General features: G+C 37.2%; 1 protein-coding gene across 1 annotated transcript; it reads right to left on the bottom strand.

Moving 5' to 3' along the window:
* Nucleotides 1–433: 433 nt before the first annotated feature.
* Nucleotides 434–12,528, bottom strand: LOC140160061 (von Willebrand factor-like). The gene is made up of 9 exons (XM_072183331.1): nt 12,523–12,528; nt 12,332–12,439; nt 11,376–11,528; nt 8,945–9,098; nt 7,417–7,593; nt 6,257–6,468; nt 3,935–4,115; nt 1,544–1,660; nt 434–678 (listed from the first exon to the last, which is right to left on the bottom strand). The coding sequence occupies exons 1-9, from the start codon at nt 12,526–12,528 to the stop codon at nt 434–436; spliced, it is 1,353 nt and encodes a 450-aa protein (XP_072039432.1).
* Between the last annotated feature and the right edge of the window lie 1,285 nt (nt 12,529–13,813).

Consider the following 13,813-nt stretch of genomic DNA (forward strand, 5'->3'; position numbering starts at 1 on the left):
TTCATACTTACTGCATCACCGTTGACAAGGTCCACTTTGATATCACCATTATTAAATGGTCCCACTGTCTGCCCAAAAACCTTCACTACCGGACCATGATGGAGACAAACTTCCTGTTGATAACCAACCAAAAACATGGGAGTAAGGTAACACATTTGTAACAGAAAAACAATTGCCATATCACAAACATATTTGCAAAGAAATACTGTACATCTTATTAGAGAATTTTGGGTTTTTTTAGGTTTTATTTTTAATCTTTCACACAGGAAGTGTGAATTTCAAATGGAGTTTACCCAAATGGGTAAGTCCATTTGAAATCTACAATCCTATGTGGGAGATTAAAGTCATGTCTTCCATAAAAAGTATATAAATTTTTTACAATCCCTTTGTTGGAGATTAAAGTCATGTATATTCCACAATAAATACATAAATTTTAACTGAAGTAACCCTGTCTACTTACCAAACCATGTGCATAGATGCAAATAACTTTCAATCTTGACACCCTTGGATTGCCTGGCACAGGTTCATTCTCAACCTCAATACGGAAATAATCCTCCTGACTTTCATCCGATAGGCAGTGTTCTGAATACACATATCTACAGGAGCCTTGGAAGTCATAGAAATGGCCATCATAGGTTTCATAATGAGGATCTCCATGTACCTTGCATAATCCCCAAACTGTAGGGAAGTCAAATACACATATTAAATTTTAGTGATTTATAATGCACAATGTTATACTCACAGACCACTGCACACTTTGTCACTGACAACTGTTGAAAACACTCACTCAAACATTTAAAAACACACACTGAAGCCTTTGAAAACACTCACTGAAACATTTTTACATCTTCTTTTTCATATGATAGCAACTTATACATTAGTCATGGATGTGTGATTCTATCATCTAAACATCAATTAATTATTTAAACTTATGATCTCAACACAAAATTAAGACATACCTCAAATTTTCAGTCACAACTTTAACCTTCATCAGGAGACTGGCAACCCAAGTGACCCAAGGCAACCAAAGCAGGCCGATACAAGTTACCAAGAATAATTAATTATGTAGTCTACCAACACAGATGAACTTTCATGCTAAGGTATGGATAACATTTTAAATGCTAAAGCTTGTATACCATACTGTTTGTAATAAACGCCGGGGGCATTGCATTTTTCCAAAAGGGGGGAGAATTGAAGGTGAATTGTGAGTGAAAAAAACCTGATGGTGCTCCTGTAGAAAGGAGGGATTTACGGCTATACTACTGGCGACGCCCATGGAAAATATCATTTTTGTGGTGAATACATCAAAATTACACCCGTAAGTACATCACCAAGCAAGAATCTGTTGAAATTCTACCATAATTAGGCAATGGAATGAATGGAAATGTGAGTCATAATAGGTTTTGACCATGCAATTTACCAATCGTCCCTGACAAGACTGACTGATGCCAGTTTTAATCTTACGATATAGCATGGAAATGTTTGCATTTTTGTTTATTACAAACAATATGGTAAGTTGTGCTAAGAGCCTGAGTATTCATACCTGTTTCACAGAAAGGTCCTGTATGAGCCCTCTGACATGTACATTTAGGAGTGCCTTCCGAGTCTGTTTCACACCAGCCACCATGCTGGCACGGATTTGGATCTTTGCAAGGATCATCTGAAATTAGATTATATTAGATTATATTTAAATCAGTTGATCAAGTTGAGTTTGTATACCTGTTTCACAGAAATGTCCCACACAAGCTTCTGAACATGCGCATAAGGTTGCCTTCCGAGTCAGTTTCACACCATCCACCATGCTGGCATGGGTTTGGATCTTTACATGGGTCATCTTAAATTAGACCAGATAAAGTTAGGTTAAGTTAGATTGGGTTAAGTTAGAATACATTACATAAGGTTACATTAGACTAATGTTTTTTATATAAATAAGGTGCATCACTACACACCAGTTGGCCGATTTCCAGATGTTGTTGCATGAACTTGCATCCCTACCTTTTCTTCTTCTTTCTTCTTCCTATAATATACATACTGTACCTCTAATTTTGAGTACTATCACACATGATTTACGTGCACAGTTTACCTATGCACAATCCTGGAACCTAGGATTGACTACAGGTATCTGAACTGGGGATAGCCACCTATCTCTTTTTCAAATAGCTCTGACACTTAACATGCACAGGGCTTTGTGTGACTTCCAAACCACCAGACATGCACAAACTTCCTACCATAGAATTCAATCAACAAGCATATATGCCGCTAAATGAGGTTTTTATTAATGAAAGGCAGACACCTTCTGAGTCCACACCACCAAATCACACCACCAAGGTATATGGCTGGTAAAAAAATCAGTGTTTTTATTGTGAGAACCACACCAGGGTTGATTTAATGGAATAAAAAGTTAGAAAAGAAGGCTGATGTGCCTATTTGTTTTGAGATAGCTGTACTTTGTGGATGGTTTTCTCATTATCTAAGCATAAAAAGATTACATTTGTCACAATTCTGAAATTTGAGGCACATTTTTTGTTCTTCTTCACCAGATGACGTCACTACATAGAATCAGTGTGCTGTAAGATTGAAAGGGTGTACATAGTTTTCGACCCGTCACTGCGAAAAATCGAGCTGCTTACCTACCCAATATTTGTTGGTTATATGGTAGAAGATATCTTAAACATTAGGTAAAATGGTGTTTTGAATGAACCAGGGAGGTTTAACAATGAGAAAACGACCAATTCATCCATACCTTTTAACACATAAATGAATAGGAACTCTATTTGGTGGCGTGGAACCTTCTAGAAGGCTAGATGGCTTTCTACAGAATATTTGCACATGTTAAGCAGTGTATACCGGCGTGGTTTCCTAGTGGTTAGAGCGTCCGCCTCACGATCGGGAGGTCACAGGTTCAAATCCCGGCCGGACCATACCAAAAGCTTTAAAAATGGTACTTACTGCCTTCTTACCAGGCATTCGGCATTGAAAGCATGGAGTAGGGAAAGTTAAACACATAGCTACCAGTGGACTAGCCCCCTGCTGTGGCCTAGGGTTATGAAACGGAGATAGGGGCTGCCCAATGGGCCGAAAGGCTTGGGAAGGAATTAACTTTTTTTAAAGCAGTGTATGGGGGTGAGAAAAAAGGTGACAATTACATTCTACAAAGTAACAAAACATAATTGTAGGATTTCCACCCTTACAGGAGGAACATAGAAAGAGAACTATAACCTTAGACAAACACAAGGCTCGAACTCTCACAATTGTATTCTCCCGCCCGACAGAGCAACGCCTGAACTACTTGGCCATCTCGCCCTCTCAACTTTGTAATCACAGAAGATATATTTGTTTAGACCTATCATTGATATGTGACACAATCCAATCTGTCCAGTTTTATAAGTTAAACAATTTTGAAATCATAATCAAAATTATGTCCTAAAAATAAATAAACCTTGTATGATGAAAACTGTCAAACATACCAGTTGCAAAATTATGCCCATTTTGATGACGACCAATTTTCTTATGTTTTTTATTGTTTTGCAATAATCATATTTTGGCATGCAATTCAATTTTATCAGATTGATTGGATCAGAACAAATTAGTTATGCTGATGATTGTCAATAATTTGCCGATAGATAAATCGCAAAAATTACATGAGCAGTCAAGGGCCTTTCTTCCCCCCATGTTGTTTTTAGCTCCTTGGAGATTTGTGAGGTCTCCCAATATCATCCGTTCTAGGTCCGGACTCATTGCATTAGCTATTGGGAATTCCCTTCCTACAAAAACTCATCAGTGGCATTGGTCCACAACTCCACTTTTGTCTGCCAGTCTGGAAATTTGCACCTAGTCAGGGTTTTGTGAAGTAATTTTCTATGCAGTTTGACTTCAGTTGGTTATCAGTTGGGGTAGGGGGCTGCTGCTTCGCCAATACAGAATAAACTCTTACCTATACATTGTCCATCAACCATAACCCATCCATCATTACATACACAGGTGTGTCTACCATCTGATACTTGACAGGTGCTGTCATCAGGGCAAACAGGTGTGACAGTGATACAATCCAGCTGACCACCAGGCTGACAGGTGCATTCCTCACTGCAATCACTGCTTAAGAATGTTGTTGAAGGCTGAAAAGTGAAATACATAATACAATGGGATCATTAGATTTCACTATTGAATAAAATATCATAATTCAATTCAATAATCACAAACTGTCTAAAAACTCAAAATGTGACAATTCACTGTATTTTCTCCTCCACTAGCAACTCTTATGAGAATATAACCAGAGTTGCCTTTGGTTGATGCCATCTTGGATCTGTAGAATTTGAATATAACAAAGTGATATAATCTTTTCTCTCCACAATTTGATATGGTAATCTGTTTTTCTGATTGTATGGAATCTGAAAATACTTGTATGTAAAATACATAATCAAATTTGTTCATGTTATTTCTTGGCAAATGTAACAAGATAACATCATAACCTGATGTGACACAGTTTACTGATTCATAGTCAGTGGGCATGGTCTAATTTGTAAACAGAAAATCTGATTGGATAATCAGATTTTATTTTGGGTATTATCTATCTACGTCATCACGAATATTGATAATGAAGAACATGCTTGTCGAGCACACTTACGTTGCATATTGCAGATGTAGGTACAGTCCGTAATATATTTGCAGTACTGAACAGGCATGTCGCAAGGGGTGCACTTTGTGCAATTTTTGCACTGTTTCAACCATTTTAGAATAAGGGGAGTTTTCATGATGGTAACTTAATTTTTGCAGGGCCAATATTTTATTGTAGCACAAATTGCCCATGGCCACTGCCAACTGAGTTATTTGCATCAAGAACTATTTTGATTTGTTACAAAGAGGGCTATATCAAAAATTAAGCCAATCAGAGATATGGTAAGAATTAAGGTGCTAAGACATCTAAAAGCTCAATTTTAATTGACTACTTAGATTATTTATCATGTAAGGAACCAATTAGAGGCACTGTAAGAAAGGCAGTGGTGCCAGTGGGGTTAATATCCTCTGAACTACAGGAAATTAATACAGGAAACTAAGTGTCACCAAAAGTGGACCAATTTGACATTCATCGCAAACAATGCAAAAATGCAAACAAGATCATGTCTCTTTTGCCTGTGTAGGGTCATGTCTCAGCTGGATAGTAAAAAGTCAGATGTATGCACAGTTTGGAGCTTAAACTCTGATCAGCTCGTAATCGGTGGGAAATGTTAGGCTTTTACCACTGCACCGAAAAGTAGACCAACGTTAAGAGTGATATAGTTGACCTGTCTGATCTATATCGTGTGTGTTAAATAAAGTAGGCAAAGTATAGGACTTTAGTTAATAATTTGTGATACTTCTGATGAGTTGTCACAAGACAAATCTTGAAATAAAATATATTGATATTAATCCACGGCGTTATAAGGCCCGCCAATTATACGAACTCATCAAACTGTAGCTTCTCAGTAAGATTAGAAAAAGTTGTAAGTCATCGTTTGCAAGTCTTAACAATGATATGGGTGGGGGTGAGTGGGTGCGTTTGTTTTCACCAACAAACATGGACCCACTTATAACATTTCAATCATATAGTGTGAACCTAGAACAACCATGGACAACAACAGTCCTAAGAGAGCGACAGAGGGTGCTACACTTAGAGAATAAACGATAGGAATTTTTATTTTGCCTATCCTCTACCGTGTGATAGACGACAGGCAGGTCCAATATTTTGAGTAGTGGTTGCCGGCGCAGCCGGTATCAACTACGATAAAAATATTGGACCTGCCTGTCGTCTATCATAGTCAGTTAAATATTTTTTTAATAACTGTAAACAATTTTTTAAAGCAAAAACTAAGTTACCGCCCTAAACACTGCCCTCATTATACCCTGAACGACACTTGTTTACAACTGCACGTATTCTGTTGCGCGTACTGCTAGCGCGTCGCGTATTCCGCACTAGTCTACGCATTACAGCGCAATGCATACGCGCACCTATACAAGCGTGTAAGGCATTATCGAGGCGCATGATGGCGTGGGGTCGCGTCTACGGCCTGATAAGCGGCACCCAAAATCTTGCGATTGTCCAATCAAAAATGTGTCTACGAACTAGACCACTCCCACTGACTAAGAATCCGTAATAATGGTTATGCTGGTAACTACATAAGATCTATGTTTGTCGGTGAAAACATGAATGGGTGTGTTGTGTGAATGGACAAGACAGACAAATTGTACTGTAATAGTGCTTTACAAATGCAATACTTACCCTATGATATACACCTAAATCTGTTAAGCATCCACACTGATCTTGTTGTACACATGTGACTCCATCAAGAACCCAGTCATCCTCACATTGACAACCTTCTCTACAATGATGATAGCAGGTTTCAATGAGTCCTGAGTCCCGTATATCAACACAAGTAGATGGACACTCTCTGATGCATGGGTTGTATCGAGACCCTTCTGGACATGTAAATGCTGTTAATAGAAACAAATCAAAAGACATGATTCTGCATACAATTTTCAAAATAATTAATATTATATCAAACAGATTCAAAATTAAACTGTTAAAGACTGCCCCTTTCCAAATAAACATTTGATTCACTTGAAATAAAAGCTTCCATTCACTGCAACAATATAGCAAAATATCATTAATCTTAGTCACAAATCCTGATTTGGATGTGAACTTTTTGAGAATTCTATGATTTTACATAAATCTCCAAAAAGTTAGCTTGGAATTCCAGATATTCCTTTTGTCAAAAATTACGCCTCTTTATTTTGGTTCACCTCAAGTTCGGTAGTGACATCAATGCTTTTTTGCGGTTGCGCCGCAAGCGTGCAGGCAAGCCGCCCCTGTACGTGTGCGTGGCTACTCAGCACGTTTATCTTTACGCGCGGGATTCGGTATTGCGGCGAGCAAAATATGCACCTACGTCACTACCGAACTTGAGGTGAACCAAATTATATAGTTACTGTACATCTATTTTCTGGTAAAGCCAATTGACTCACATCTAAGACTGAACATATGTTGTACAAAGGTTTATATTTGAATGGATACTCTATTATAATTTGTTCCAGATTTCAATCATATTTAAAAGAGCATTCCACAATTCTAACATCTTCTTTTTAAGGTATGCTTTAGTTAGATATCCATGAAAAATCCTAAAATTTCAGTTGAATCCACTTGTGCGTTTGCGAGTTATGCATGATTATGTACATTACGTAGGCTCCATATGCCACTGTGTTTTAAGAGAGCAAAAATACAAATGTGAGGATATTTTTGCCAAGTAGATGAATATGATAAAAAAATTTGCACATAAATGGTATGAAAATCTCAATTGTTTTTTAGAAAAGTGGGGGATGAAGCTGTGGATCATGAAATATCCTTTACGGTCAAATAAGACTTGCACATAAATGTATGCTTACAGCAGAAATCATCACTCCTCCAGTCAAACACTTCAATCCCAGCTCCCTTGCAGTCTTCAGCATACTTGGCAATCATACTACATGCTGTTGCCTCTTCCAATGTTGCACACCAATCAAATGTACAATCATCTATGTAGAGGTCTGGAGATATTACATCATGACAAAGTTGGAATGGACCTGAAAACAGGGGAAAAAACACTGGTCATATAAATCCTGACAAAATCATATGTTTTGTGATCAAAAGCAAAATACCCAATATAAACGCATTTAGTGATCATATAGCATGGTAAAATGGTAGACTTCAAAATAACTGCTTCAAGTCAAGAAATTAGGGTTAGGGTTTGGTTTTAAAGTTAGAAGTGTGGCTATAGTATCTTAATGCTCTACGTGCTAGCCATGCGCTTCAATGGAACAAGTTTTAGTTTTGAAATATTTTCTCAAAATATCAAGAGCTATATTAAGAACTACTGAATCAATACTAGACTTGTTTGTACTCATTTTAATGCATTTTTCATGCTGATTCCAAATATGGTCATGAAAATTTACATTTCTGAAATTTGGAGTTCACAAGTTCTAAAACTTTTTAGAACAAATTGAAGAATTTCTTTACAAAATTAACAAAAATTTAAGTTATAATGCAGTAGGCCTGTCCTATTCAGGTGTTACACTCTGCATGTTTTATTAGAGTTGACTGGACCAAGGTGCAACTTTAAAACTGCATCTTTTCTTACATGCTGAGCTATTGTGACCAAATGCAGCAAAGTTGTAAATTGGACCAGCTGTAGGAAACTAAATAGGCTACCTATACCTTTTGTAATTTTGTAAAAAACTTTTGATTCATTTTAAAGTGTCTTATGGGGGAGGGGGCTTAAAACTTGTGAACCCTTTAGTAGGGGGGTGATGACCACTATTCACAGTTGCTCTGTGAAATGTTATTTCATATTTTATATAAGAAGAAAATAATTAACTAAAGCTTTTAATAATCTATGTGATTCTGCTCAATATTTATAAAGAAATTAAGAATGATCATAATTTTTGCTAAATTTCAAGATTAACAAAACCTTCCACACTTTTCACACATTCCACTTTTCAAACATATTTGACTATACTTTGATCAGCTCATAATCGGCAGGAATTTTTAGGCTTTTATCACTACGCCGAAAAGTAGACTCACCTAAAAGCGAGTGAGAAGACCACTATACTTTGATCAGCTCATAATCGGCAGGAATTTTTAGGCTTTTATCACTATGCCAAAAAGTAGACCCACGTTTAGAAGAATATTACTGACCTGCCTAGTCTTTATTACAGAAAGTAAACAAAGTATATAACTTCAAATATTAATTTGTAATACTTCTGGCCAGATTTCACAAGACAATTCTCCAAATAAAATATATGGATATTAATCCGCGATGTTATAAGGCCCGCCGATTACGAGCTGATCAAACTATAGCTTTAAACAGCATAAAGTAAACAATTTCAATGCACTGTTCACAAATTAAAGTCACTTTCACAGCAAGAATAAGCTTACCATCTGGATCACTGATGATACTGCAGAATTCCTCCGCTGAATCCTCCCAATCTCCAATCTCATCACACGGATGATAATCACCAGGTCTCTCTCTAGTATCACACATACTGGAGCTAGCAATCCAACTATTGCCAAAGTCACTGGGGTTGTCAGCCTGGTGAGGGAATATAAAAACAAATCAATTCATTGCTTACTAGCCACATGTTATGAGATAATATAGTATTATAGGCAAAATAGGTAATACTTAGCCAAACTGGAATATTTAGCACACTTATAGCTCCATGATATACAGACACACATGAAGATCACATGCACACTTCTTATACCGCATACATGCTTAGTACACTATGTGGATGCAACATATATGTTTAAGCTCGGCCAAGAAATACCTAATTTACCTGTAGTAAGGATCGAATAACACTGATCCATACGTACTGATCTAACTATTCACATTCACTGACAACTGGACGATTGACGCCAAATTCAGAACTTGATTAATATATCAATTAATTTTACTATTAATTTGAATAAAAGACATTTACAGAAATGAGAATACGTGCATCACTTTTAGCTTCTGATGTACACCTCTTGTTATATGACCTGAATACCAATATTTTTTGTCATATCAAAGAACAAGGTTGAATAGCATGACAAGTGCTGTATGAGTCAATAGATGCACAACATTAACAGAGTAAACACAACAGCCGGGGCACTCACATTTTTTTGGGTAGGGGTGTGCCACCGCCAGTTTCAAACTCGAGGTCTAGGGAACTGATCGCCCGTCAAATAAGGAGGTCTAGGGAACTGATTGGCCGGTCAAAAAGGGGTCTTGGGAACTGATCAGCCGCCAATGGGGGTCTCGAGAACTGATCCAGGGTAATTTTCAATTTTTTTTGGTTGCATTTTTGCCACAGATTTTCGAAAGAATAAATTTCGATTCTTGTCAAAAATTGTGCATCGAATTAAGTATATCAGGATGAAAAATAAATAAAATTTATCTCAACATCTGGACCTGGATCATTCCAAGCAGAATGTCTGCATCACACCGGGCATCACACTTGAATCCAGATTAGGGACCAATCGTTATTTACGGCAGGGTGGGGAATGGGCGTTTTGGAAAAAATATATCGACAACAAATTTTGTGTTCCCCCCTCCCGTCCGCTCAAAATGTCCGCGTTCCCCCTTGTTTTCCCAATTTCTCCATTTAAAACTTCACAATCCCCCTTCTAGCTCCTGGTTCAACTAAAAATTTCAGGTTCCCCCTCTCAAGACCCCAAAAATTTTGTGTTCCCCTAAATTTTCCCATTACCCCCTGCCATAAATAACGATCGCTCCCTTAGTACAGGGATCTATTCTATACGATGATTATTTTTGGGTGGATCATCTAGAAAGGATAAAATTCAAATTGAGAACATATTCTAGGTATGATTTGTAGGCCTACTATAAAATCCAGATCATAAAAAAATGCCAAATAGCCCTACTTTCTCATACTGAATAATTATAGCAGTAGGCCTACAAGCAAACCTGAGAATTAAGATGAGCAAACCCATCTATACTGTTTTTCCTTCTCAATATTGCCGCGAAGAAAAACATGATTACTTTTATGTGAATGAATGGAGCCATGAATGTCAAGTGTGCAGAATTCGGCAGTCTTTCCACCAGGCTGATAGATCGAAAATCACTTCTAAATTCACTATTCGGGCCAGCCAATGAAGTGTACATATTTGAGGTACTACAGTCATAATATTTACTTCCAGTTAATTCCCAATGATGGTCTCAATTCATCAAAATGTTCATGTCACCATCAGCCGAAAAGTCCGATGATTTTCAATGTCATGACCACACACACAGCTCGCTCGGTCGAGTGATGTTTACATTTTGAAAACAATCACAAACTGGCCCAGTGTTGCCTAAAAAGGAGCCCAAAATTCACTTTATTCCTTACAATGTGTTAAATGGGGAAGAAAATGATGGAAAATCCCCATTGAAGGAAGCTTTTGGGCTTGCAAAAAAGTAGCTTTTGGGCTTGTAAGCGTAGTAACGGAAAACATGCCAATGAGAGCTGAGATGATGAATTCTGTGAGTCTAGCGAACGGCTAGAAAAAACATCGGGTCATCAAGAGCGGCAATCAATGAATTCAGGGGGTCTAGGGAACGGCCAGCGGCTCTGAAAAAGGGGGTCGTCGCCGCGGCACATACCCGTATAGCTGGGAAATGTGAGTGCCCCCCCCCCCGGGACAACAGCTTTATTCCCCAGGTCATATACATAAACAGATCACATGCCCTGCACAGCACACTTTCAAAGTGATCTTACATTCACAGACCAGTACTTAACATCAGAACATCAGTTAATAGTAGCAATCACATTTCTTAGAAATTACAAATACTAATTTTTTTTTTAATTCCCCCCTCACCCGGTAAGTTACCTACCACTGTTCCATCAGGCATCATAAACTCATCTTGGGTGTTATCGTTACATGTTCCACATAAGCCTTCAGTCTGCCAGCCATCTTTAGGTAGGTATACCTCCACATCATACCGGCCATCCCATCTTACTTCTAAGCCATCTGCTGTGCTAACAACCTATGAAAACACAATAACAAGTAACATTATATCTATGACAAACTCAGTGTGTTAGGTACAAGGGATACAAAGGCTTAAGCAGGGAGCGACATGACAAATTGACCAAAATTGTGATGCTCATCTCCCTTCAGAACAATTCAAGACAAAAATGTACCTCATTATAGGCCAAACTAACGGTCAAAATTAGTATAAAAATTGCACAGCATAGGTAATTCCAGAAGTGGACTACCATGCAAGACAAGACCATGCAATTTTGCCATTCCTAGGAAATTTTATACTATTTTACAGATTTGGGGATAATAATGATTAATTCTAAAAGTTTTGTAATAAAATTATTCAGATCTGAATTGTTTTTCAGAAATGCATTTTATTGTTAAAATTCATTTGTAACAAGCATCAATATCAATATTAGCATCAATTTGCCATTTACTAACACTGAAGTTGAAACTTCATTATAGTTAGATTGATCATTTGTGACCTGATTTAGTCCACAAATATTAGCAAATACAAAACTGAGATATAGCCAGAAATAGGTTAGGGTTATAGTTAGTCGTAGTTAGACTATGAACATGTAAAAATGTTGTAACTTCACAACCAAATCAGTTATAAACATGACGTTTGTACTGAGAAAGGGAATTTTTTATTTCATGTAAACCTGAAAATAATTTAAAAAATATGACTTTAACCTGAGTGGACTGGATGTCATATCTGGTGTTTTAATGATGCCGTCTACTATAAACCTGTGCTCTAGATTCTCAAGTTAAGCTAAAGTGTGAAAACCGGCAGCAGTTGAATATACATACCATATCATTAGCATCAAACACTATATGCAAATCTGATGTAGGCCAGACAGGACAGGCGACTTGAATACCATCAATAAATACTAAGTTGTTTCTTTCCAGTCGGATTTCCTGTAAAAGGACAAAAAAAATTTATAATGGATATATTTCTGCACCCTGTGTATTTGGATGCATTATAAGGATGCATAGAAAACAGTCATCATCTTCTGACTAAGTGGTTACAAAATAATTTGCTACTATTATGAAATATAATACTTACAAAGCCATAGACCCTGACAGTGATGTGTTTAGCGACAGCTGCCCTCGGATTGCGCGTAAACTTTTCATTTTGCATCAGAACTTCAAACTGAAAACTATCATCTTGTGATGATCCACGACAGAAAACATATTCACAATCACCCATGATGTCATATTTCTTGCCATCAAAACTTCTGTAATGTGGGTCTCCACTGGCACTTGCCTTGCAACGTTCTGGAACATAAGCAAAAATTTAGGGAATTTTCAAAAAAAATAAAGAAAAACATAAGAATTGTAACAATTCTTATAAGACTCTTAAAATAAGTGGGGGAAATACTTTTCATGTGTTATGATTAAAGATTTAAATGAATAGACCTGACACGGTAGATATTTTCCTGAAAGGGTGTTGTGTCCGAGGCAGCTTAAAAGATGGGTTTACATTCATTACTATCATGTACTTATAATAATTACACTTGTCTGATTTTAGGAAACCTAGAGGAGCTACTTACTCTGGACAGGTGAAATAAAATGGTAGGTCGATATGTATAGTTACATAATTTAGTGATAGGTCTGACAACTTAAATGATGGGTTGATATGTCATCTCAAAACAAGGTTCAACCCCCAAAGTGTGTGCTGTGTGTGCGTTCACCTTTCATATGCATGCTTAATTACCATGTACACTTTGCAAAGCGTTTTGGGGTGTTACTAGAAACATGCTTTTTGCACATGCACATTCAGGGAGAGAACCTTGTTTTGTGGGCAAGATAGACGATCCATGCAAAGGCTAATAGTTACAGTATCTCAGTGATAAGTGATTTTAATGGTGAAATGATGAGGTTACCAACATCATTATTCCTCTCCAGTCATAGTTTATTACTGACTAGCTTTAACAGAAATTTAACCTTTGACTGAGATAACCATCTGTTGTAACTTTTATTTCTTGCTCCTGTTGCAAAAAGTGTGATTTCTATTACTGTTATTGTACTTTTCAGAACAATGAATACAACAGATGCAAGGAGTCAAAATCAAGCTTACCACAGCACAAGAGGCAAGGTTCCACACAGAAAGGATGAAATACTATAAACGGAAGATTCTTGAGTTGCTCTGCTACAATTCAGTATTATAATTGCTATTCAGGAAATTGATTTAGGGGGCTGGCATTTTCGGATGAGGGGTCCCAAATTTACAAAAAGTTGGCGTCAATAAAATTTTATGACCCCCCAACTAACCCCCTAAACAGGCTAAAA

This window comes from Amphiura filiformis, chromosome 9 (genome assembly GCF_039555335.1).
Source record: "Amphiura filiformis chromosome 9, Afil_fr2py, whole genome shotgun sequence".
In the NCBI taxonomy this organism is placed as follows: Eukaryota; Metazoa; Echinodermata; class Ophiuroidea; order Amphilepidida; family Amphiuridae; genus Amphiura; species Amphiura filiformis.